This window comes from Rhinatrema bivittatum, chromosome 10 (genome assembly GCF_901001135.1).
Source record: "Rhinatrema bivittatum chromosome 10, aRhiBiv1.1, whole genome shotgun sequence".
In the NCBI taxonomy this organism is placed as follows: domain Eukaryota; kingdom Metazoa; phylum Chordata; class Amphibia; order Gymnophiona; family Rhinatrematidae; genus Rhinatrema; species Rhinatrema bivittatum.
Genome location: NC_042624.1, coordinates 80,115,059 through 80,139,790, shown reverse-complemented (window position 1 = coordinate 80,139,790; position 24,732 = coordinate 80,115,059). Strand labels below are relative to the sequence as shown.

General features: G+C 45.9%; 1 protein-coding gene across 1 annotated transcript in view; it reads right to left on the bottom strand.

Moving 5' to 3' along the window:
• The window catches only part of LOC115099806 (probable ATP-dependent DNA helicase HFM1), a 358,874-nt gene that overhangs the window by 104,371 nt on the left and 229,771 nt on the right, over positions 1–24,732 (bottom strand). The window contains exon 16 of the mRNA XM_029617655.1: positions 14,048–14,139. Coding sequence (XP_029473515.1) covers positions 14,048–14,139 — 92 coding nt within the window. The remainder of the gene's footprint in view (positions 1–14,047; positions 14,140–24,732) is intronic.

Here is a 24,732-nt window from a genome sequence, read left to right as displayed (position 1 = left end):
ATACATGGGTACCATGTAGGATAAATAGATAAACTCCCAACCTATTAAAGTATTTTTCTCCACACAAATGGCCTCTATTTACATGTAATATATTGAGGCTTGTGTTCGCTATGCAAAACGTTGACCATTAAAATGACATCCATGCTCTGGTAACCTCCCCACCCCCTCTCTTATTTTATTTCATTCAGCCCTGCTTCAACAGGAACATTTCCCACCAAAATACACAGGGCTGGGAAATTGTGGGAAGGGTGTGTGTTGGGCCATATATGCCCATAAAAGACAGTACAACCCTAGCTGTTGCCTCTTTCATCTGCAGCAGGCAGCAATGCAGAGTTAGCCATAGATGCAGCACACCAGTCAGCACACCTCAGAGTTTTTTCTTGCTTTTCACCAAAAGGATGCCCCCAAAGCAGCAAACAACTGGGACCACAACAGCAGCAGCATCAAAACCTGTACTTGAGAATGATATCAGCACAGCTGTCATGGAGGATGCGCGACCCTGGCATCAGAGATGGACCTTGTCTGTACACTAGTATTAGGGTTTCCAGCAGGGGGACAACAACTAGAAACGCATGCTGTTGATGGCAGGGACCACTGTCAATTCATCACTCCCAGTGAGAACTGGAGTAGGCTGCAAGAGAAAAAAGTGTCCTGCTAGGCTATGGGCTGTTTCACCACCTGATGACAGTTCCTGTGACAAGTGTCTCACTGGGCTCACCCATGAGGCCATAACATGGCCATGTGGCTAGCCCAGCATGATGAAGGATAGGGAAGGGCTTGGATTGGGGCTAGCTGATGTGTCTGGGAGGAGGGGTGGAAAGAAAGGGGGGAAAGGGGGGCTGGAGTAGCCTTGTAGTAGCATAAAGAGAAGCTGCATCCGTAGTGGCTTCCTCTTTTTGCTGCTGGCCAAAGAAATTGCGGCTTATCCCCTTTCACTGCTTATTTCCCGCACCGGGAGCCTGCCTCAATGGACCTTGGGCTTCGGTCGGTTTCTGCTATTCCTTTGTTCATTTCGGGACTGCCATCACATGGCAGCAGGAAAACCATGACCACTGGAGTATTTTGTTAGCATCCCAATGAAAACAATCAATTGCTGAGAGGACAAGTAGCAACCTTCTGCAATGCATATCGATGACTGGCTTAGCATTTCTATAGAGGGAAGTGCCGGCAAGTAAAAGCCAACAGAATAGTCAGTCCCCTCCATTTGCCAGCCCATACAGGTATCCCCTCCTCACCCCAACCCAACTGCAACTCCTTCTACTCCCTCCCCCCTCCCTCCATGAAGCAGGCTACAGCAAACACATGGAAGAACCCAGCCCCCTTCAGAGGAGTCCTTCATTATGCTAGCCAAGGACCATATGTCCAGTGAGAGTGGAGACACAAGCATGGTACCAGTGACATCAAGCAAGGATATGGGCAGGGATGCAAGGAACAAGAAGCCACTCCCTTGCAAGGAATGGCCTCATCTTCTTCTGTTACCACCAAGTGCAAGAGCACACCATCCAAAAAAGCCTCCACTACAAGTCAGAGGCAGGAGAAGGTGACAGATCGGGAGCTCAGGTAGGCTTCCAGCCAGTGTGAAGATGACCTGGAGCAGCTCATCCTCCAGCTGAGATGCAACATGGCACACCGTGGAATGCAGTGGGTTCGAGATAGGTGGGAAGCTGTAGGAGGACAACCAATTGAGCCATTGCAGATAAAGAGGAGAGCGCACAATGCCACAGCGAGTAGCGAGGTACCAGCCCAGCATCTCACATGGTTCAGAGCATTGCTGATGACCAGGTATCTCAGGGACAGTCCTTTCTCTGGTCTAATGATGAAGAGGGTGATTGTGGGAAAGATGTGGGATTTTATGAGGAAGTTGAAGGAGTTGGTGTTAAGAGATTGGACAGTGTGGAGAATCAGTTTGGGGTGCGCAGGAAGGGGAAGAAATTCATGATAAAAGGAATGGGACATTCATTAAGCTTTTGGGTATCAAAGGTAAAAAGCAAGCTAGAGGAGCATTTAATGTACGAGGTATGGAGTGGACGGTAGTATGGGCACACGTCTGATAGCACTGCTAGGTGTTCATGTGTTAGCCAAGGTAAAGCACAGAATGTGGAAGAGGAAATATGTGAATGTGTTTAAATTATTGTTAAGGGATCCCGAAGAGGTGGGTGAAGAAAAAAAGCTGGACAAAAACAAGTGATGCATATGAAAAAGATTCAAGTTCGTAGATCTATAAATAACTGGATATATAGTGAATACACTATATATTTAAAGAACCCTAATATATTTAAAGAACCCTAATTGTATGCATTCCTACTCCCATAGCAACCTAAAACTTAACTAGGAACTGAACAAATTTGAGATGAAGGCAGCAGTCCAGCAGCAAGAGGGGGGCCTTACAGTCTTTTGCATCGAGTGTCACATATATGATTTTTTACCCGCCAGTGAGAAATTGTGCATGTGCATCCGATGCAAAGCGCTCCTGTCTCTCAGAGAATGAATCCGATATCTGGAGTTTATAGATGAGACCATCAGGGATATATAGCCAAGACCCATCTCCAGCCTGGCAGCCCTGGTGCTGCCTTGGAGGAGGAAGGGCTCATGATTGGAGAGCATCAACCTGGTGCAGCAGGAAATGATCCTATAGCAAGCACCTGTTGTCCAGGTGGTGCATTGTCCGCTCGCACCAAGGATGTCTTCCAGGGCTACAGCCCAGGAGGGAAGGGTTAGGTCGACCGTCAAAGTTGGTGATTCGATTATTAGAAATTTAGACAGCTGTGTGGCTGGAGGGCATGAGGATCGCCTGGTAACATGCCTACTTGGTGCAAGGTGGCAGACCTCATGCATCACCTAGATAGGATTTTAGACAGTGCTGGGTAGGAGCTGGCTATCATGGTACATGTGGGCACCAACGACATATGGAGGGAGGTTCTGAAAGCCAAATTTAGGCTCTTAGGTAGAAAGCTGAAAACCAGAACATCCAGGGTAGCATTCTCTGAAATGCTCCCTGTTCCATGCACAGGTTCCAGAGACAGGCATTTGTGCGTGCATGTTATAAAATCGGGCGTACATTCCGTGCGTATGTCTTAAAATCCAGCCCATAAGTTCCTGAAGGAGAATGTTGTGTCCCGTGGCCGCAGATGGCCGCGGCCACAAACCCCTACCTCGCCCACGGCGGTGGGCCCGCGTCGGCAGCGTCGAGGAAGCCGGGGAAGTCAAGTCCATCTCCCCCTTACACTGGCGCGGGCCTCAGTGGTGGCTGCCGGCAGGGGAAGCACCCTGCTTTCCCCTCGTGGCCTCGGGCTGCCCTTCCCCTGTGGCCAGGATCCAAGATGGCCGCACCTCCTCACTGAATTTAAAGGGGCCTCGTCCTTTAAATTGACTTCACCTGTGCCTGGCAGGTCAGGCACAGGGAAGTATATAAGGAGGCTCTCCACAGTCATTCCTTGACTTGGCAACGTTCCACGTAGTCAGGTCTGCTTGCTTTGGTGAGTTCTTGTACTTTGGATTCTTGCTCCTGTCTCGTCTCAGTGATTCCTGGTTCCTGACTTTGGATTGGCAAGCGGTGATTCCTGGTGTGTGACTTCAGACTGGCAAGCGGTGATTCCTGGTGTGTGACTTCGGACTGGCAAGTGGCGATTCCTGGTGTGTGACTTCGGACTGGCAAGCGGTGATTCCTGGTGTGTGACTTTGGACTGGCAAGCGGCGATCCCTTGGTGTGTGACCTCGGACTGGTAAGCGACGACCCTCTTGCACCTGACCTCGGACTTCTTCTGGACCCTCGTCTCCAAGGGCCCACCTAAGTTCCAGCGGCCCGGGTCCCTACGGGCTCCTCCTGGGGGGACCGCGGGCTTCCAGGGGTGAAGCTCCAGTTAGCCCTTGCATTGATCTCCCGACGTCTTGACCTCTCAAAGGTCCACCTAAGTCCCAGCGGCCCGGGTCCCTACGGGCTCCTCCTGGGGGGACCGCGGGCCTCCAGTGGCGAAGACACAGTTCCTCTCCTCGAAGTCATGACTCTTCATCTGTCTCCTCAGTCGCCTCAGTATCCAGTGCCAAGGGTCAGCTGGTCGCATCTTCTGTTCAGCCTCGCCACCCGACGGGAGAACCTACGGATCCACCTCCTGAGGTATACCATACTCCTATCGGTCCAAGATTTCACAAGCCTGAGCATAACAGAGAAGTCCATAAACTGCTATTAATCAATAGGGAATAGCCACTGCTTGTTTCTGGCATTAGTTATATGGGATGTATTTAATGTTTGGGTATTTGCCAGGTACTTGTGACTTGGACTGGCCACTGTTGGAGACAGGATACTGGGCTTGATGGACCCTTGGTCTGACTCAGTATGGCATACCTTATGTTCTTATGTAAGTAAATTTGTGCACGCATTATCTCAATTTCTTGTTCATGGCTCTAATCAGTGAAATTTATCAGAACCTTTTAAATGTATTTAGAGCTATAGCGAAGGAGTTTGGCATCCCTCTTGCTGAGGACGGAAGATCCCAGCCATAGACTGACCTTTCTAGGTATTGAGCTAGACTCGATGGAAATGGTCTCACAGTTGCCAACAGAAAAGGTGCAAATGTTGTCCAAGGCAGTGTATTATCAGGGGAAGATTGGCCTATCAGGGGATCGGGCATCCCCTGGTGGGCTGGTTGCACTGGTCACGTGGTCTTCATCTCAGCTCCTGCTGAGGGATTGCTGCTGAACAAGTTCTTTTGCAGGGCTGAGATAACTGACTCAGCCCGAATGAGATCTCAGTGGGGCTGCGATGGAGCCCAACCCATTGCGGTCCGAAGGAGGCATCGGTGGGGCCATGACGGAGCCCAACACGTCGCAGCCCAACAAGGTATCAGAGAGGCCACGACAGAACCCGACCTGATGCAGCCCGAAGAAAGACCTACAGGCTCTGCAGAAGAATGCATCTGGCGGTTGCTGGGCCACTTCCTCCCATTTCCCTTCTGGCAGCTAATGAGTAGTGCTGGTGCGGCAAAGGCCCAGAAGAAAGGAGGATACCTGAGAGGTGTGTGTGTGTAGAGAGAGAGAGCGAGCCAGCATGTATGTATGAAAGAGAGAATGCCTGCATGTGTGTATGAAAGAGAGCCTGAATATGTGCACGAGAGTGAGCCTGCATATGTGTATGGAAGAGAGTGTCTGCATGTATATGAAAGAGAGAGAACCTGAATATGTGCATGAGAGTGAGCCTGCATGTGTATGAAAGAGAGAGCCTGAATATGTGCATGAGAGAAAGCCTGTAGGTGTGTACGAGAGAGAGCCTGAATATGTGCATGAGAGTAAGCCTGTAGGTGTGTATGAGAGAGAGCTTGAATTTGTGCATGAGAGCACCTGCATGAGTGTATGAAAGAGAGAGCCTGCAAATGTGTATAAGAACCTGAATATGTGCATGACAGAGAGCCTGCATGATTGAAAGAGAGAAAGCCTGAATATGTGCATGAGTAAGCCTGCATGTGTGTATGAAAGAGCCTAAATATGTGCATGAATGAGTGCCTGCATGTGTATTTATTTTATTTATTTATAATTTTTATATACCGACATTCTTACATTAAAATGCAAATCATACCGGTTTACATAAAACAGAAAAAGCAGGAAAAAATATTTCCATAGTCAAATACAGAGAACATTTATAATAAAATTGTTAACAAAGGCATAAGGTAGGAACTTGAAAAAAAGGTTACTTAACAGAAAACGTAAAAGAAAAAATATTAAATGAAGCACAAAGAGTTGCACGAAGGGGTGCACAAAGGGGAGAGCCCCTTTGTCGCGCCCCTTCGGCGCGCGACGCCTGATGGTGAGGCGTGTATGAGATGTGTATGAGAGAGAGTGCACCTACATGTTTGTATGAGTACCTGCATGTGTGTCTGAGAGTGAGAACCTGCATGTCTGAACGAGACCACCTGCATGGGTCCATGAGAGAATGAGAGAGCCTGTATATCTGTATGAAAGAGAGTTTGATTGTGTGTGTGAGAGCCTGCAAAGTGTATGAGAGAGAGATTGCCTATGTGTGTGAAGGAGAGAGAGAGGATAAAGACTGTGTGGCCTTCTTCACCCAAATCCATAACAATCTCTGGGAAATCAAAAGATGCCAGGTATTTATTTATTTAATTGTATGGAGAGCTGGAGGTTTTTTTAATTATTTAAATTTTTATTATTTTAAATTTTGGAGTGTTATTTCATGTGTCTGCTATTTTGAAATATTTTATTGGTGTTTGGGAAATATTAGAACAAATTTATGTGACTGTCATTAGGGGCCCAATATTGAAAGATGGCTGTTTAAGTAACTTGGCCAGATATAACTTATCTGGCTAAATTACATGGTATATTCAGCGGCACGGCTATATATATTTGTACTTAGCCGTATCAATTACAACCGTCTAATGAGGCTAGTAAACTTATGCGGCTAAGACCAAATATTGCTACTTAGTTGCATAAGTTATGAGGCTAGGTCGTTCCACCCAATGCCCGCCCACAACTTATGCAGCTAACATTTTAGTCACATAAGGGACTTATGTGGCTAAGTAGCAGCCACTAAATGTAAGCGCATATTCAGCATCCGCTATTTAACCACATAAGTCCCTTATGTGACTAAAAAGTTAGCTGCATAAGTTGTGGGCGGGCATTGGGTGGAGCGATTTAGCCGCATAACTTATGCAACTAAGTAGCAATATTAGAAGGACCAGGGGGCATTTCATGAAATTAGCAAGTAGCACATTTATGACTAATCGGAGAAAATTATTTTTCACTCGAGGCACAATTAAGCTCTGGAATTTGTTGCCAGAGGATGTAGTTAGTGCAGTTAGTGTAGCTGGGTTCAAAATAGGTTTGGATAAGTTCTTGCAGGAGAAGTCCATTAACTGCTATTAATCAAATTTACTTAGCTAAAAGCCACAGCTATTAATTGCACCAGTAGCATGGGATCTTCTTGGTGTTTGAGTACTTGCCAGGTTCTTGTGACCTTGTTTAGCATCCTGTTGGAAACAGGATACTGGGCTTGATGGACCCTTGGTCTGACCCAGCAGGGCAATTTCTTATGTTCTTAAATCCTACTTATCCGGTTAAGTAGTGCTGAATGCACTTTGAATATTAGGTCCTCTATGTTTGTTGACTGTTTTGATATATTCATCTTTTCATGGTTTTAATATTATGAATGTCTTATATTGTTATGGTTATTGATGTTTGGTTGGATCCTTGGACACTGTGGCAGCTGACCAAGCCCACAGGGGGCAGTCCCGTGAGGGACCACGGTGTCAGGCTAGACTCTGGACACACAAACACAGATTTGAATCTTTATTTAAACAGTTTTGGAAACCACCAGAGGTGGCAGTAGTGAGTAATAGATGTTGAGCCCGGCTGGGCGAGTATCTCACAGGACGCTGTGCTGTATTGGAAAGAGACTGAGAGTTATGAGTACTCGAGGAGCGAGTACCGGTTTCCTAATAGCACCTGAAAGAAGCAGAAGAGGCCCCCGAGGAGCGGGTACCCCGTTAGCAATAAGAGTACCAGATAACACTGGAGTGGCAGAGTAGCTTCAGTACGGAGAGCGAATCCCATCTGTAGTGTTCCGGGGTTGCTAACTCAATTAGCTGGCAAAAGTAGTAGGCTTAAATATCCGGGCAGCGTGACATCATCTCAGGGGGACGCCCGAGGTTTGCGCCAACGAGCAAATAAAGATGAGGGCGGCGTGCGCGCACGCGCGCCCTATGGTACCTTGGAGGAGCATGGCGGGAAGCAGCACCAAAGCCGGTCCGGGGATGCCGGGGAGGTCGGCAGACAGACGCCGTGGCAGCCAGTAGTCCGAGGTGAGCGGGAGGAGCCGCAAGAAGAGTGAGGTAGGCGAGGCGAAGCCGTCGCAGACCGACGGTCGCAACATATATCTCTTGATTTTATTGCTTGATGTTTTGTGAGGAGTGATTATGTTTGGTTTTCCATTGTTGCATTGGATAATACAGTCAGGCTTGTTGTGGTTACCAGAGCATGTTTGTGAGCGAGAGAGAACAAGTGAGACAATGAGCATATGTTTGTGCAAGAGGACTATTTAAGCCATTGGGCCTGTGTGTGAGTATAAAGGAGAGCGATTGAGCTAGTGAGCATGTGTGTGAGCAAGAACAAGTCAGTGAACATTTGAGTAAGCATGTATATGAAAGAGCGATTTGAGCCAGTGAGCATGTGTGTGAACAAGACTGTGAGTGTGTGACACCAAGAGCTTCTCTGAGAGAGAGAGAGCATGTGAGCATGTATGAGACTGCATGTGATCTAATGAACATGTATGTGAAAGAGAATATAAGGGAGTTTGTGTGAGAATGAACATGTGTGTTAGAGAGAGAAGTAAGTTGTACATATCTTCCACCCCTTACTAATTCATGACAATCTCAGGGTGACTGGAATCTAACATTTCAAGGTACGGATAAGCAGGGGATTTATTTTAGCTTTAATTTTAATTATTGGATGTTCTTTGCTATGTCTGCTATTTTGAAATATTTTATTGATGTTTGGGAAATTTAAAAAAACAATGATTTTGTTTGTAATCAGTGGATGTTCTTTTCATCAGCTGTTTTGAAATATTTATTCTTTTTATGAGTTTGGTTTTACTATTATGATTGATGTTTTCTATTTCTTGATGTTACTGTTTAATGTTTAGTGAGGAATGATATTTGTTTTTCCATTCCATACAGAGTCTGACGTGTTGCGGTTTCAAGATCAGTTTTTGTCTGCATGTTTCTATTTACATTTTATCATCTCTTCATTTTGTATTTGGTGAGGGTCTGTCTCTGCTCTACATGTGTGACTAAGGTGAGGTATTCTGCTAAGCAGATTTGTGGGGTGGCCTCAACAGATTTGCATAGATGGAATGGGGAGTCTACAGCTTTGTTTACTCACTGCTGGTCTACAGTATGCTTTATTTCTTAGCTATTTAGGAAAAATGTGAAATTTATTTTGGAGACATTTGGGCTTAATTCTGCCAGGTTTCAGAGTCAACTTGGCATGTTGATGCATGTGCTGCAGAGAATGTGCACAAGGGTGTCAGATACCCCTTGAGCTGGTTTTGAAAAAATCCCCCGGGTTGATATTTTCCTGCAATCCGCCCCTGTGTATCATGCATCAAAGAGCAGGAATTAAATCCTCAGACAGGTCCAGTCACTGATAGGGCAGCTGAATTTTGCATACAGGGTTATACCAATGGATAATGTATTCATTCATAGGCTAGCAGCAGCTATAGCTAGGTCACCCTATATTGCTGGCAAGTAATTTAAAAAAGGATCTGAAAGTCTGGCGGGAAATTCCTTAATCACTAGAATGGGGTAGCACTGTGACAGGCTCCTGAAGCCATGGATGCAGACTTAGAGCTATTCTCTGATGCTTTGGGAGAACAGTGTTTGGTAGTTGATAGAGTCCTAGCTGGAGCACTGGTGCAGTTCGAACACAGCAAGAAACATAACCTTTTAGAACAGTTCCAGATAATGGTGGCACTAGTGTTACGGGGCAATAAGCTGGCCAACAAGAGAGTGTTGTTTTGCTCAGACAATGCTGCTATAGTAGCAGATAGGGATGTGAATCGTTTTTTGACAATTTAAAATATCGTCCGATATATTTTAAATCGTCAAAAATCGTTAGAGCCGTGATACAATAACAATTCCCCCGATTTATCGTTAAAAAATCGTAAATCGGGGGAAGGGGGAGGGGAAGGGGGAGGGCGGGAAAACCGGCACGCTAAAACAACCCTAAAACCCACCCCGACCCTTTAAAATAAATCCCCCACCCTCCCGAACCCCCCCAAATGCCTTAAATTACCTGGGGTCCAGAGGAAGGGTCCCGGTGTGATCTTTTACTCTCGGTCCTCCGTGCGTTGTAGAAATGGCGCCGGCGCTACCTTTGACCTGTCAGGTCAAAGGTAGCGCCGGCGCCATTTTGTTTTTTTGTCCCCCGACGTCAGGAGCGTAGGAGATCGCTCCCGGACCCCCGCTGGACCCCCAGGGACTTTTGGCCAGCTTGGGGGGGCCTCCTGACCCCCACAAGACTTGCCAAAAGTCCAGCGGGGGTCCGGAACGATCTCCTACCGCGAATCGTTTTTCCGTACGGAAAATCGATTCGACTGCAGGAGGTCGTTCCGGACCCCCGCTGGACCCCCAGGGACTTTTGGCCAGCTTGGGGGGGCGTCCTGACCCCCACAAGACTTGCCAAAAGTCCAGCGGGGGTCCGGAACGACCTCCTGCAGTCGAATCGTGTTGCCATACGGCCGGCGCCATTTTGCGCAAAATGGCGCCGGCCGTACGGCAACACGTACGGAAAAATGATTCGCGGTAGGAGATCGCTCCCGGACCCCCGCTGGACTTTTGGCAAGTCTTGTGGGGGTCAGGAGGCCCCCCCAAGCTGGCCAAAAGTCCCTGGGGGTCCAGCTCCTGACGTCGGGGGACAAAAAACAAAATGGCGCCGGGGCTACCTTTGACCTGTCATATGACAGGTCAAAGGTAGCCCCGGCGCCATTTCTACAACACACGGAGGTCCGAGAGTAAAAGATCACACCGGGACCCTTCCTCTGGACCCCAGGTAATTTAAGGCATTTTGGGGGGGTTCGGGAGGGTGGGGGATTTATTTTAAAGGGTCGGGGTGGGTTTTAGGGATGTTTTAGTGTGCCGGTTTTCGATTTACACGATTTACACGATATTTAAAAAACCCAAACTGCGACGATCCGATTCCCTCCCCCTCCCAGCCGAAATCGATCGTTAAGACGATCGATCACACGATTCTCTAGTAGCAGACAGCTAAATGCCCAGTTTTAGCAGGGCTAAAGAGATTGATAGTTCTGCATGCATTATTTTTTAATCAGTCAATGAAGGCCAAGCATATCCCTGGCATTCACAATGCAGTAGCTTATGCTTTGTCTCAATTTAAGTGGTCAGTTTTTAGGTCATTGATGCCACCAGCAGATGAGCATGGTATGAAGATCCACTCAGCCTATAGGCCCTTCGGGACATGATGTTGAAAGGCTGATATTGAAAACCCTGGCACTCAGTCTGAAAAGCATATTAGAAAGGATGGCAGCTGTTTTGATCCTTCTATGCAAAAAAAGATATAGGTCATAATGGACACATTTGCAAGGAATATTTAGTCTGCTTTTTAATGGTGGCATGGAAAATTGGGGATTACAGTCAGTGCCACAAAGACAGCTTTAGCAGACTTTGCATTCTTCACCAAGTTATGGATGCAGCCTGATCTCACAGGATCCTTCCTGCTGTGGAAGATCCTCCAAGCGTGAAGCAGGGAAGGTATCTAGTCAAAGAACCCAGAATATCATAGGTCAATAGTCCACCAAGTCTTGGAAAAGATTTGGAGGATAGTGGTGGCTGTATGTTTCCCCTCATAAGAAATTGTGTTATTTCAGACTGCATTTTCACTAGCATTTTTCACAGTTTGCAAGTTAGCGAATTAGTGCCTTCCTCCAGGCAACCAGGGACAAAGATTAGTTTGTGGGGGGATGGTGGGGTTTTAAAGTCAGGATAAAAAGGTTTAAGGCAGGAAGCTAAAGGTGTGTGGCTTGGTTTGTGGGAAGTGGTGGAAATTGTTACCTGCCCTGTAGTTAACATAAGCCGTTTAATTAAGATTAGGAAGGCCGGGAAGGGGGGGGGGGGGGCATTTTTGGTTCATGAAGATGGGTCTGCTCTCCAGATTTCAGTTTGCAACTGTATTAATGAAATGCTTACTACATGTGGGCTTCAACCCAGCGACTTTTGGCATGCATTCCAATTTGCAGCACAAGAAATTGCTTTATATGATAAGTTCTAAAGGATTGGGAGGTGAAGGTCAGGCAAATTTATAAAGCTATGCGAGGCTGTACAAAGTAGTGATGAACTAATGTGCAAGCAGTTTGGGAAAAGAAATGTACAAAAAAATAGTATAAGAGGGGGTTGATTAAATTATTATTAGCCAAATCTTATGGCTTATGTTTTAGGCCAGTTGAGGCAGCTTTGAAAATGCAGCCACTCGTACATTTTCTGGGAAGGAAAGAGAGCACTGAAATAGATACAAAGGGAGCACTTGAGGTTCGCTCACGCAAAATTCAGTGGTTCGGAGACCATGGCATGAAATGGGACCAGTTACTCATGTCATTGATTCATGCAGCTTGCACTATACCACCACTTGCTATACTGATACACCTAGGGGTAGATTTTCAAAGTGATACGCGCGTACCTCACGAAAACCTACCCCAACCCCCCGCACGCGCCGAGCCTATTTTGCATAGGTTCGGTGGCGCGCACAAGCCCCGGGACGTGTGTAAGTCCCGGGGCTTTGCAAAGGGGGCGTGTTGGGGGCATGTCAGGTGGGAGGCATGAATTTTGGGGCAGGGCGAGAGGCGTGTCAGGGGCGTGACGCCGGCCCGGGGGCATGGTCGAGGCCTCCGGACCAGCCCCCGGGTTGCGTGATGGCGCGCTCAGATTTACACCTGCTTTCGGCAGGCGTAAATCTGCCAACAAAGGTAGGGGGGGGGTTTAGATAGGGCCGGGGGGGTCGGTTAGGTAGGGGAAGGGAGGGGAAGGTGAGGGGAGATGAAAGGAAAGTTCTCTCCGAGGCCGCTCCGATTTCGGAGCGGCCTCGGAGGGAACAGGCAGTGCGTGCCGACTCCGGATTTTATAAGATACGCGCGTATCTTATAAAATCCAGCGTACTTTTGTTTGCGCCTGGTAGACGAACAAAAGTACGCATGCGCGTAAATTTAAAAAATCTACCCCCTAGACAGTAACAACCTGGCATTCCTAAAAGGGGTTGAATTAATTTTTATGACTAAGAAGGACATAGCACAGGCTGCAACATTATTGACTAGGTTGCAAATAATATAGTCTGATATCATCCTATGAGGATGCCACTCCTGCCAAGAAGATGAAAGACATTGAGAAAAGGAGAAAGAAGGTTAACTGGAAAATCTCCAAGTTTGTTTCCATTTTAGGTGATTTGGTGCTTAGACATGATCTGATTTCAATGGATTGCCTAGGGCTGTATAGATTGGATGGCATGCATCTCTCAGACATCGGAATGGACATTCTATTGTGCACATTTTAGCTCTACATACCAGAAATTCAGCCAAATAGGATAAATAGGAGGAAATAGGAGCTAAATAGGAGGAAATAGGATAAACAAAGTCGCTGTCCTATCCCATGGTGGGAGATGCCACAGATCACAGGTTTGGCATGACGGCATCAGGACAGACGAATGTTGAAGGACTTAGCAATTCTCTAAGGCCTCCCCAAATTACCCCAGAGAGGAAGAATGTATGGTTCGAGCTGATTCAATTGAGAACACAGCACAGTAAATGCAAGCAGAAAAGCAGCTGAGTCAATTTGGCAGGCTGCATACACAAAGCATTTAAAGTAATCATGGGCAGGAATAGCTGGGTCGGTCTGGCAGGTTGTGTGCTCCCCACCTTGGCTGGGTCTGGCAGTCAGGTTGATGGCAGCTGAGCAGGTGTGTCGGTTGCAAGTGATGATTTAGGATGACTGATTGACAATGCTATATTCTAAAAGCCAAACCTTAGATAGTTAGGATGCATAAAATGTAATTGTACTCTTGTGGCCAAAATTGTTCTGCAAAGAGACTGCCTGCTGATTCTTTTTGTATGCTTTCTTAAAGTGCCTTTGGGGAGGGGTGGAGTTCAAAGGGTAGGTAGTAAGCAAATAATACCATGCTGGGTTGGGACCTACGATGCCCATGCTATGGCCAATGCCAGTATGTAACAGACAAAGCACAATTGCTACTGAGATTTGCTATAAATATTTTCTATTGGTTTAAGGAGGTATTTTTATAATCCCAAAACTACATTTATATTGAGTAAATTGAATATTCAAAACACTTTTTAAGGGAAATGCTTGTAATCTTGTATTAAAAACAGGGAATTATTCCCACCATAAAAATCACATGCTTAGAAAATCTTCAACTTCATTAAAACAAACAATAACTCATCTCAGTAAGTCAGTTTCAGGATATTATGACCCCATGAAATTTAAAAACTGATTTAAAAGATGCACTTCTTCAGGAAAATTCAGATCTGTACCAGTTCAGCTAAAGTCTCTGTTCCATTAATTCTGCAAAACTGCTTTACTGTATCAAATGCAATGTAGTACAAAGCCATCAGTCTTCCAGTATCTGTGGAAGAAAAGGCAAAAGATAAATGAGCAAACAATTTGCATTTGCTTGCACTGCCCAGAAAAGGTACAGTTTTCATGGGTTATCAACTTTCTGCAATTGTCCCTGAAAAGGATAATCCAGTGATCTCTTCAGGTAACTTCAGACTAAGTCTTCATTCTTTCTTCCTACTAGAATAACAATGTAAAATCTATCTTATGTTGGGAGAATATAGTTACTTTTTTCTGTAGCTTTTGAAAGTGAAAAGGGTATTTTTGGAAGCATCTTGAAGCAATAAACCACCACAGCAAGCTCAAAAGCCAGCTCCATTGAAATTCAGTCTGTGGCCCAGGCCCCAAATTTGGTCCTGTGCCACTATTTATTTTTATTTTAAAACATTTATTTTCTGCTTCTAACAGTATATCCAAATTTGAGCGCTTACCCTCTACCTTTGGTTAATGGTATTATGTGCTGTTACAGAAGAGTAAAGCAGGCTGCATTCCTGCCTCTTTAAGTAAGGTTTTGAAACTAGACTTTTTGGGCAAGGATAGGCAGTTGCAGATCACCAACCAGTCTGGTTTTTAGGATAACCCTAATGAATACGCACAAAATAGATTTACATACAACTGAGGCTATTTTGCGAAATGAGGTTCTTTGTCGGGGTGATGAATTACAACTTATTAACATTTGATAAATTGAGTATGTGAAGATCGTGGACTCGAGTTGAAAATCTTTAGAATACCCGTGTTCTGAATTAGTATATAATATATGTCATAATACCTATGGTTTGAATCAAGGAACAATGCATTAAAATAATTTTGGGATATGGTGCAATATATGTTGGGAGGGTTTTAAATTAATTGGATGAATGTGGATGGATGAATGGTTTGGTTGTATTTTAAATAATGGGAATATTTATTGTTGGTATTTATGTGGGATATTGAGGGTTAAGTAGTGGCGTCCACACGTTGTTTAAAAAGACTTGTTAAAAAGATTGCTTTAAAAAAATGTTTAAATTACTAAATTTTGTGATAACATGTTAATACTTGTCAATTATATGTACAATAAAATTATATATATAAAATTTTTTTTTTAATTTGTGAAGATAGTTGATTATATGCATGTTAAACTTGATGCAGTGTAATATGGTATACTGTTAATTGGTGTCCTTATGGTGCTACATTGTTTTTAAAAATTTTTTGTCTGGTTTCCGGTTTCTTTTAATTTTTCTAAGATGACAAGAAAACTGATGAATCAGTGCTAATAAAGATGTTCTTTTCATGGAACAAAAAATCTGGATATTTCCTGATGTCCCTATACAGATGCAGCTTAGACTTAAGTTTTTCTTCAATTTTGAGATACTGTTTTAGGTTTAGGAGAATTTCTTTTCATTTTCCTGCTAAATGTTTTCCTAAATTTGATGATAATAGATACATTTTATTTGAGCCTGATCAGCTGAAACAGTTCTTGGATAGCAGAGCAGTGATGATTCCTGTTTCCACTCCTGTACTTAGTTAGTTCACAGGGTTGGGATGATACATGCAAGGACTTGCGCCCCTGTGCGCGAAAGCCCCGACCCTAACGGGTCAGGGCACACTCACCCCTCTCCCTCCTCCCTCTTCCTAGTGGGGAGAAGCATCTCCCGATTGCCGAGCGCACGTGTCGGGCCCAACGTCAGGTGATGTCATCAGCCTGCGACGCGCACTGGAAGCACGTCACAGTGCCGATAAAAGAGGGCCCCGTCGCCGCCATTAACCCCTTTGACCTGGCGGCAACGGCACAAAACAGGGTGAATCAAGGAGAAGTATGAAGCCTCGGCGCTGAGACAACAAAGAGTGCATGAGAAAGAAAACGTGAAAGGATAAAGCGAGGGCTGGAGAGCGCTGCGGTAACGGCATACTAGGTCCTGCGCGCTAGCAAGTGACGGAATAAGTGGGGCGTGAGCTGCAGGAGTGACGGTGTACGCAGGAAGAGGTTCGTTCAGCTCGGGACGGTCCTGGCGGCTCTATGGAGATGGGACATGGCCCTCAATGGCAACTTTCAGCCTGAAGATAGCACCCCCACCATGGCCATATTTACATCCTGCCCGAGCGTCCCCAGCCCGCTGAACTGGCAACAATCCGAGTTCGCATCTCTCCCCCTCTGGAAGAAAGCATTGTCCCACTCCTGGGGCCAAAAGCGCAGGGGAAGGGCCGCTAAATCCACGCGCCATCATGCCTGCAGCAATGCCTTGACTTCTGCATTGGGCCTCGCCGCAGTGAAAAATAGGAACTGAGCAACATTTCTTCTTTTCTCAGCCCTGCTTTGCAAAAAGAAAGCAAATCGGGTAGAGGGCTTGAGCCTTTATCTGTTCTTTGTTTCTATTAACTTAATAACAAGTTAGAGCAGCTGGCTTTAAAGCAGGGAGAGCAGTGTTCAAATCCCATGCTGCTCCGTGTCCTTGGGTATGTCGTTCCACTCGCTACGAACACGGAGCTTTCTCGGGCCAACTCGCTTTTCGCCTTTTTCGCTGAGCGTCAAGGCGTCACTCAACCTTCGGCTGCTTTATCACTAAAGCATTCAAGGAGCAGGTGTGACGGTGGTTCTGCACGTCTCGCGGGTCATGCTGTGAGTACTAAGCTGCTCACTAAGGAAAGAGGAGGAGGAGGTGAGTGACTTGTACGAGGGACTCGTGCTGCCTGGTCTCGCTGCTCCTGTTGGGGTTTTATTTATTGAGGGCTTATTTCCTGTAAGAAACTTTTGAGTAACCTTGCTCTGGAGACGAGCATTAAGGTTTGGATGAGGTAAGAATTATTTCCTGCTGCTGCAGGCAGCGCTCGTGCTCGCTCCCTTTCATAGTTTTTTAATCAGTCCAGGACCGGTTCAAGGGTATTAGGTGCCCTAGGCGAATCTGTTTGTTTCTCTTTCTCGCTAGCCGGGCGGACTGAGCCCGGGGAGGGGGGAAAGCCAGGAGTTAATCCTAGGCAGAGCCTTTGTCCCGCACCAGTGCCACCCTTCGAGTGCCAGGCCAGGTAGAAGACTGTAGGATCCAGGCACGAGTTTGCAGGCTGCACTTTCCCTTCTTTTTTGGGGGCTGGCGCCACCAGGGCTGGTTCAAGGGTATTAGGCGCCCTAGGCGAATCTTCTGCCCGGTGCCCGCCCCTTCCCCCCGGGTCCAGGTCCTGTCTCCATCCCTGAACTCTTCACTCAGTGTGTTCAGCTGGCGCAAACCTGCACTCGGCAACAAGAAGCTTCAAGAAACAAGCGATTGGGAATAATGGTAGAACATGCTAAGGCTCAGCAGTTAAACAAAAAAAATCACCTACCACTTTGGGAACGTACCCCAGCAGCAGGAATCCACAAAAGATTTTGCGAAGCTTTCTTGATGGATTCATGATTCATCCCAAGGTCATTCAATTCCGAATTTATCCTCCTATATTATATTGTATTTAAATTGTACTCTCCTTGCTCCATTGAAGTTATTTATTGCTCTCACTAAGTTATTTTATTTATCTCCAAGTTAAATCTTCCCTGTTCTCTGTAAGACATAATTCTATATTCTGTCAATTTTTATTGTTACAATGTAAACCGAATTGATTAGTAACTTTGTTACTGGAACTTCGGTATATGAAACTGTTAAATAAATAAAATAAGGTTAACAGAAACAAATACTTGCATCGCGTCATCAGTGGTACAAATGCAGACATTGTGCAGGAGAACCTAGATATCGAGTTGGCACTCGGACAGAAGACTGGTCCTTTCCACAACAATCCTTCCAAAAGATGTACCTTTCACCATAGGTGGTGATCACCAATAGATAAAGAGAAGAGCTAATTCTGTCTCATCCAGAATCTTTCATACCCTCCAGGGGGCGTCTGTCAACGACCAGTGGCCCCAGAGAAGTGCTTTGTGCAGTATGCTTCCTTTGACTCTACAGTGTCACTATTCAGAAAATGCAACGAGGGCGCACTAATGGACATAGAATCAGTCTTAAAGATTACTTCCAGTCCAAACAAGGAGCTTCCAATTATTTATTTATTTATTTATTAATTTCTATACCGGCTTTCACGACCAAAGGTTGCATCAAGTCGGTTTACATTTAACAAGTCGTGTAATAAACATAGAACTAGGGTAATTGAACTGGTGCAGAAAATAATAGTTACAATGAACAAGGAAATTACCAACTGGGATAGGAGGAGAAAAGAGAAAAGGGACAGGAATATTTGCATAGTAAAACGCATTTACAGTGAATATTTACATAGTAAGCAATAAAGGATCTGTGTCAAGAGGATGTCAAGAGCTAAATGTAGTCAAGGACGGGGAGGGGTATGGGCTGGTGGGGTTTACACTAGGATAGAGGGAAGAGGGAGGTTAGGGGTGACAGATGGTGGTTGAAAGGGAACCTGGATCAATCTGAACTCTGGTAGGCTTTTTTGAAAAGCCAGGTTTTTAGTCTTTTCCTAAAAGTAGGTAGGCATGGTTCCTGGCGAAGCTCTGAAGGGATGGAGTTCCATAGGCGCGGTCCTGCTGTGGATAGAGCTCTGTCTTCGAGAGATTTGTGTTGGAATGTTTTGGCTTTTGGAACATGAAGTGATTCTTTGTAGTGTTCTCTAGTTGGTCTGACAGAGGTGTGTTTCTTGAGTGGTATTTGTAGATTTAATGGTGCGAGTTGATGTATGACTTTGAAAATGATGGGTTTTTACTTTCAGGAAGCAATATTACTTTGATAAATTGATGCCTATGGGATGCCCAGTCTCATGCACATATTTTGAGCTATTTACCTCAATTTATACATTGGGGATGGCACAGAAGGCAACATCAAATGACATCATCCATTATTTAGACAACCTTCTGTTCGTTAGCCCATGAGACTCGGAAGCCTGCGCATAGTTTGCTGCACAATTCAGAAACACTGCAAAGGCAAAGGTTTGTCTGGATTATCGGACATTCCTTTGTTCACTGGGCGGCCAGAAGGGCAAGGTCCCGATCCTACGGGACCCACCTGGGCTTAGCTACGAAACATGTTCACATTATATGGAAGGGTCACAAAGGGATCACCTGGGACTAGCTTCTCCAGATTATGCAGCACAAGAAGGTGCCGACCTATACGCGGTCGTGATTCACCCCAGCGGGGTGACAATTATGACATGACTGGGCAAAGGTTACGTATGAAGGTTTATACAGGCTCGATAGAATTCACTTATCTGACATTGGTAATGACCTTTTCAATAACTACATTCAAGAGGCCATTGAATCCATATTGGGGTAAGGAGGCTGCAGCTGTTGGGGGCATGATGCAAGTCCTACTACCTCATGCTGGTGGCGGGTGCACAAACTGAGGCCATATTAAGTAGGCCTGAGGTATGGGCCCCCTTGCTAGCAAGAGCAAGGCGGGGGGCCGGAGGAGGAGGACGCCTTGCTAGGGGACACGGCGGGTGGCCCCCGGTACGATTGGTTATGTATACAATTAGTGGCGGCTCGTGCATATCATATACTATTTCCATTTAGTCAAATTGTTTAAACTACAATAAAGCTGCGGCATCTTCCAGCATAAAGGTCTATTGCCTCGTATTTTGTAGCCTTATAAGAATGTTGTGATAATATGTAAAATTCGGGACGAGAGGGGGAGTGGGTAGGCCATGCATCAGCGATCTCGCCGTTATTGTTAGCACCGCCGGCCGCAGCAAGCCGCGACCAGGGCCGGGTGCCATGGCCGCCGGCCGCGGCCGGCCACAATCAGGTCCAGGCCGGCGGTCGCGCAAAATATAATTACCCGAGGCATCGGGCATTGTCGAGGGCTCCTGTAGGTGCAGGCAGCCCTCTTCCTCTTCCTCCAGCAGCCGCTGCCATGGCCAGGATCAGCAGTGTGGTCCCGCGACGATTTGGCTCCTCCCTCTCTGCTTTCTCTAGGAGCCGTGCACGCGGCTGATGAGTACTCTTAAAGGAGTCATGACAGGAAGTAGTCATGGCTCCTCCTGAGACTCCTCCCCTGGCTTCCTGTACTTAAGGCAAGGTCTGAGCCTCAGACCTTGCCTTGGTATCAAGGTTCCTGGCTGAGTGTGTTCCTGAGCTCCCTGTTCTTGGTTCTTTGTCCCGCTCTGCTTCCCTGCTCCGTGGATTGATTCTTGGCTTCTGACTTCTGGACCAGCGTACATGTTTCCCTGGCATGATCCTGGACTGGATTCGGACCCTTCTCCTGCTTGGATCTTGGACTGGACTTCGACTCCTCTTGTGTACCGAACCCTCGGACCGGCTTGGACTATTCTGCGACTCTGTCTTCAGACTACTGCGACCTGCTGGAGGCTCCAGTCGTCTGGAACCCATGACCTGCAGGAGGCGCCTGCATCCGGACCTCTCGTCAGTCTTCAAAGGAGTCTCCTAAAGTCCCAGCGGCCGGATCCCTACGGGCTTCTCCTGGGGGGACCTCGAGCTTCCAGGGTGAAGTCTTCTTGCAACAACCACAGCCTACGGCCTCGCCCTTCGACGGTAGAGACCTAAGGGGATCACTTCCCTTTCAGGTGGTGCTTACTCTACCTCGGAACAGGGGTTTACCTTCAGGTTCATAACAGTTATAGTTTGAATATATTTTTAAAAATGTTTTCCTTCGTATTGAGTCTGTTCTATAACTCCTTTGGACTCCATATTTGTGGACTTATATAAGGGGATTAATTACTTTGTAATTATGTTTTTTGATTTTGTACTTAGTTCCTTTTTTCCCTTTTTGCTGTAAGCTATAGTATGTGTAACACTGCCCAGGGTTATTGATCCTTTGTGCTGTGGTGCAACTGGCACTGCCTAGGAAGTGAACCCACCAGGCTTGCACCGACAGTGGGCAGGATCAGCTAGAGCTTCACCTATACCAGCCGCCTCCCCAATAGGTTAAACCCTTGGGTTCTGGTGGCTGGCAGGACTTAGGTGATTCCCTAGTGCTATGCTGAGTGACAGTCTAATCTGAGCAAATGTCATGGCAGGCAACAGACAGCAGAACAGATAACAGGCCAGAGGTTGAGGCAGGCAGCATACAGAGGAGTCGGGGCCAGGCCAGGGTCAGGATCCAAGTAGTCAGTCCAAGATAAACAGGACAGACAAGGCCAACAAGACAAGCAAGGAAGAAAACAAGCAGGGCCAGGAACATGGGTAGGCAGACAAGGACATGGACAAGTAACAGAGCACAGAGGAGGTAGAACAAGGAATCAAGACAAGGAACAATGAACAAGTCAAGGGCGAAACAAGGAAAGCAACATGCATTGGACTGCAAGAGCACCAGGAGACCTGTTGCTGAGGCGCTGGCAGGTAGCAAGAGACTGTGATGTGACATCATAAGCCAGCACCACAAGAAGTCCTAGCTAGGAGACCTATAAAGGCAGAGGAAGTTATATCCCAGGTCCTTGGAACAGCATGCTGCCAGAAGCTATGCTGGAGTCACTTTGAATCAGAGGTGAGAGGTGTTTGCCCTTGTATTTTTTTGAAATTTATAAATACTGTATTTTTTCTCCATAAATCACACTTTTTTCCCCCAAAAGTGGAGCAAAAAAAACAAAACAAAACAAAAAACCCCATCCCAACCCTTTAAAGTTAGTTAACTACAACCCCCCACCCTCCTGACCCCCCCCCCCCCCCCCAACTTGCCAAAAGTCCCTGGTGGTCCAGCGGGGGTGCGGGAGTGATGATCTGCACTCGGGCCATCAGCTGCCAGTATTCAAAATGGCGCCGATAACCTTTGCCCTTACTATGTCACAGGGGCTACCGGTGCCATTGGTCGGCCCCTGTCACATGGTAGGAGCAATGGCAGCCCATGGTTAATTAACTTTAAAGGGTTGGGATGGGGTTTTTTGTTTTGTTTTGTTTTTTTTCCCAACAAAGAGAATGATAAACGTTTTCTGATCCGGGGAGTAGACAGAAATGGCCCTCCCCAGAGCTGAAAATGAAATGGGGACCAAAAAGAATGTTATGCCCTCCCCTAATTTGCTCCATAAGACGCACAGACACCCAGGAACAGAGCCGCTTTAGCACACCATTATTATTATTATTTTTTTTTTTATTTTCCTGCTCTGAATCCTAGGTGTGACTTATGGAGCAAAAAATACGGTAATGAGAAAAAAAAGAAAAGAAAATGTTTTCTTATGAAACTATCATTATTACACTGTGAAATTCCATTGATCAGACTTGTAAAACTATTCAAGGTTGCTGATATGCTAGAATGTTTGCAAGAAGTTAAAAAGTATGTCAAACTTCAGCCTTAAGTTTCGTTCCTGTCTTCTGGGCTCAATTTACAAGAAATCACATGATTTACAAGAATCCCAGCCCTATTAATATATATGAGATAAAATTATAATGCCAAGCAATTAGAAAAATGTTATACAAACATACATAATAGCTCATTGGTGTGTAAATTGGAGGTGGCAATCTAATTTGTGCCAATGCTCTGAGAAACTGCTTCTGAACTGCTTTGCACTCTTCTGGAATATTCCATACTTTATCTCAATAAAGATCTTTCTTAAGATGCCGGTATTAACTGTTTATTTTAGTGGCCCACAACAGATTTTGGCGACCCAGATAGAACATGGAGTATGAAGGGGGGACAGTGGAGTCCTTGGCTGGTGAGTATAAGCTTGTCCCTTGCCTTGCTTCCCATTTGGGAAGCCTCCTGTTTTCCCCCTTCTCCCATGTGCGGGACCCAATTTTAATTGGGCATCATTTTTCAACATATCTGCAAATGTCTTTTTAATTTCAGTTTAGGTTTTGTTTAATTTGTTGATGTTAATTTTGTTTATGTATTTTGGTTCCCTCCCGCTGGTATCTAGGGGCACAAGAGGATTTCATTGCTTAATATAGCAATTGGTGGTACACTCCACTTTGGCGATACTGGGGTTAGATCTCTCTGGGTAGTTTGGGTGAGCATTTATCTATTTAACTTGGTGAGCCTAGGTATAGCAATAATTTTTGTGTGAGATATCAAACAGAATATGATTATTTTGAGTGTAGGACTGTTTGTAGTGAATGAGGAATTATAAATCTGGGAAATAATGCTGCTTATCAGTGTGTGAATGAATGGGTTCTCATGTTTAAAGTTTGTTTTTAACTTTCTATTTTAGAAGAAACATTTTAAGTTATTAGGTTATTTTCATGTCTATCCATGCTGTCTGTCTTTCATGTGTATTATAAATAACAGTGCTAGCAAAATTCCCCGCCCCCCCCCCCCCCCCCACCTACCCACCTGCAGTGCTGATATTTAATAGGAAGATAAAAAGGTGATCATTAATAGCTGTACTCTATATAAATACAAATAGTGTATTGTTACAAAGTAATAATATATAATATATTCTAATCTGCCTTAATTATTTTATAAAAAAATCCATTGTCAATTTTTATTTGTTTATGTTATATAGCTTTCCAGTGAAGAAGTTATTACATTTTTTTTTTATAAGAAGGAAAATAATGAAGATCGAGATTGTTGCATTTAGTATTTTGTTTTGTTTCCTTTGCTTCTCATGAACTTATCTTAAAAAAAACAAAAACGAATGCCTGGGTTTGTTATTACTGCTGTGTATTGTTTATACAGATGGCAGATGTTATGAAAAAATTTAAATACCGAGAGATGTCCACTACGCCTGGTACTCATTTTTCGGATTCAAATTATTTTCATTATACTGTTACATGGAAATACATACAGTACTTAAATTGAATCCACTTTGAAGTGTCTGAAAGGCATTGCGTGCCCCGTCTGCGGTAGGCCCGCGACCAGGCCTACTCACCCTTGCAGCGCTGCTCCCAGACCCAGACCCAGACCATCCTCGCTTGCAGCTGTGGGCAGCCGCCTACATCCCCGAGCACCTACTGCCTCCTCGGCTGTTCCAGATTCCTCTGAGGACCTCTTCGACTCCCATCGGGTCTCCCTACATGGGCCAAGGAGAGACGCCGTCTTCCAGCCTCCTGCGGGCCCTGTCTTACACGTGCATGCGCTTCCCACTCCTTTAAGGGGGGCCGTGGTAGGAAACTAGCCCACGGCCCCAGATGATGACATCATCTGGCCCTGGTATTTAAGGCAGGGCTCCACCACTAGTTTCTTGCCTTGGCAGCAGGTCTCCACGTTTGTTCGTGTGCTCATTGCCCATCGTTCCTGGTTCTGACTCAATTCCTGGTTCCTGTTCCTGGTCCGTACCTTGGTCCTTTTCTTGTCTCGCTGGATTGACTCTTTGGCTTTGACCCTCGCTATGTTGGACCACGCTCAGGAATGCTTCTCTGGCTTTGAACTTTGCTACGGTGGACTACGCCCAGGATTGCTTCTCTGGCTTTGACCCTTGCTATGTTGGACCATGCTCAGGATTGCTTCTCTGGCTTTGACCCTTGCTACATTGGACCATGCTCAGGACTGATTCTCTGGCTTTGACCCTTGCTTCGTTGGCCTTCACTCTGGACTGACTCTCTGGCTTTGACCCTTGCTTCGTTGGCCTTCACTCTGGACTGACTCTCTGGCTTTGACCCTTGCTTCGTTGGACTCTGTACCTTGTCTTGCTCAGCTGCCTGCCCTGACTCTAGCCTGTCTTCGACCACACCTCCGGTATCTCCCAGGCCTTGGCCTCTGAGGCTTCGGCCTTCTTCTACCTGGGCGCCCCTTGCCTTACCCTGTTCCTG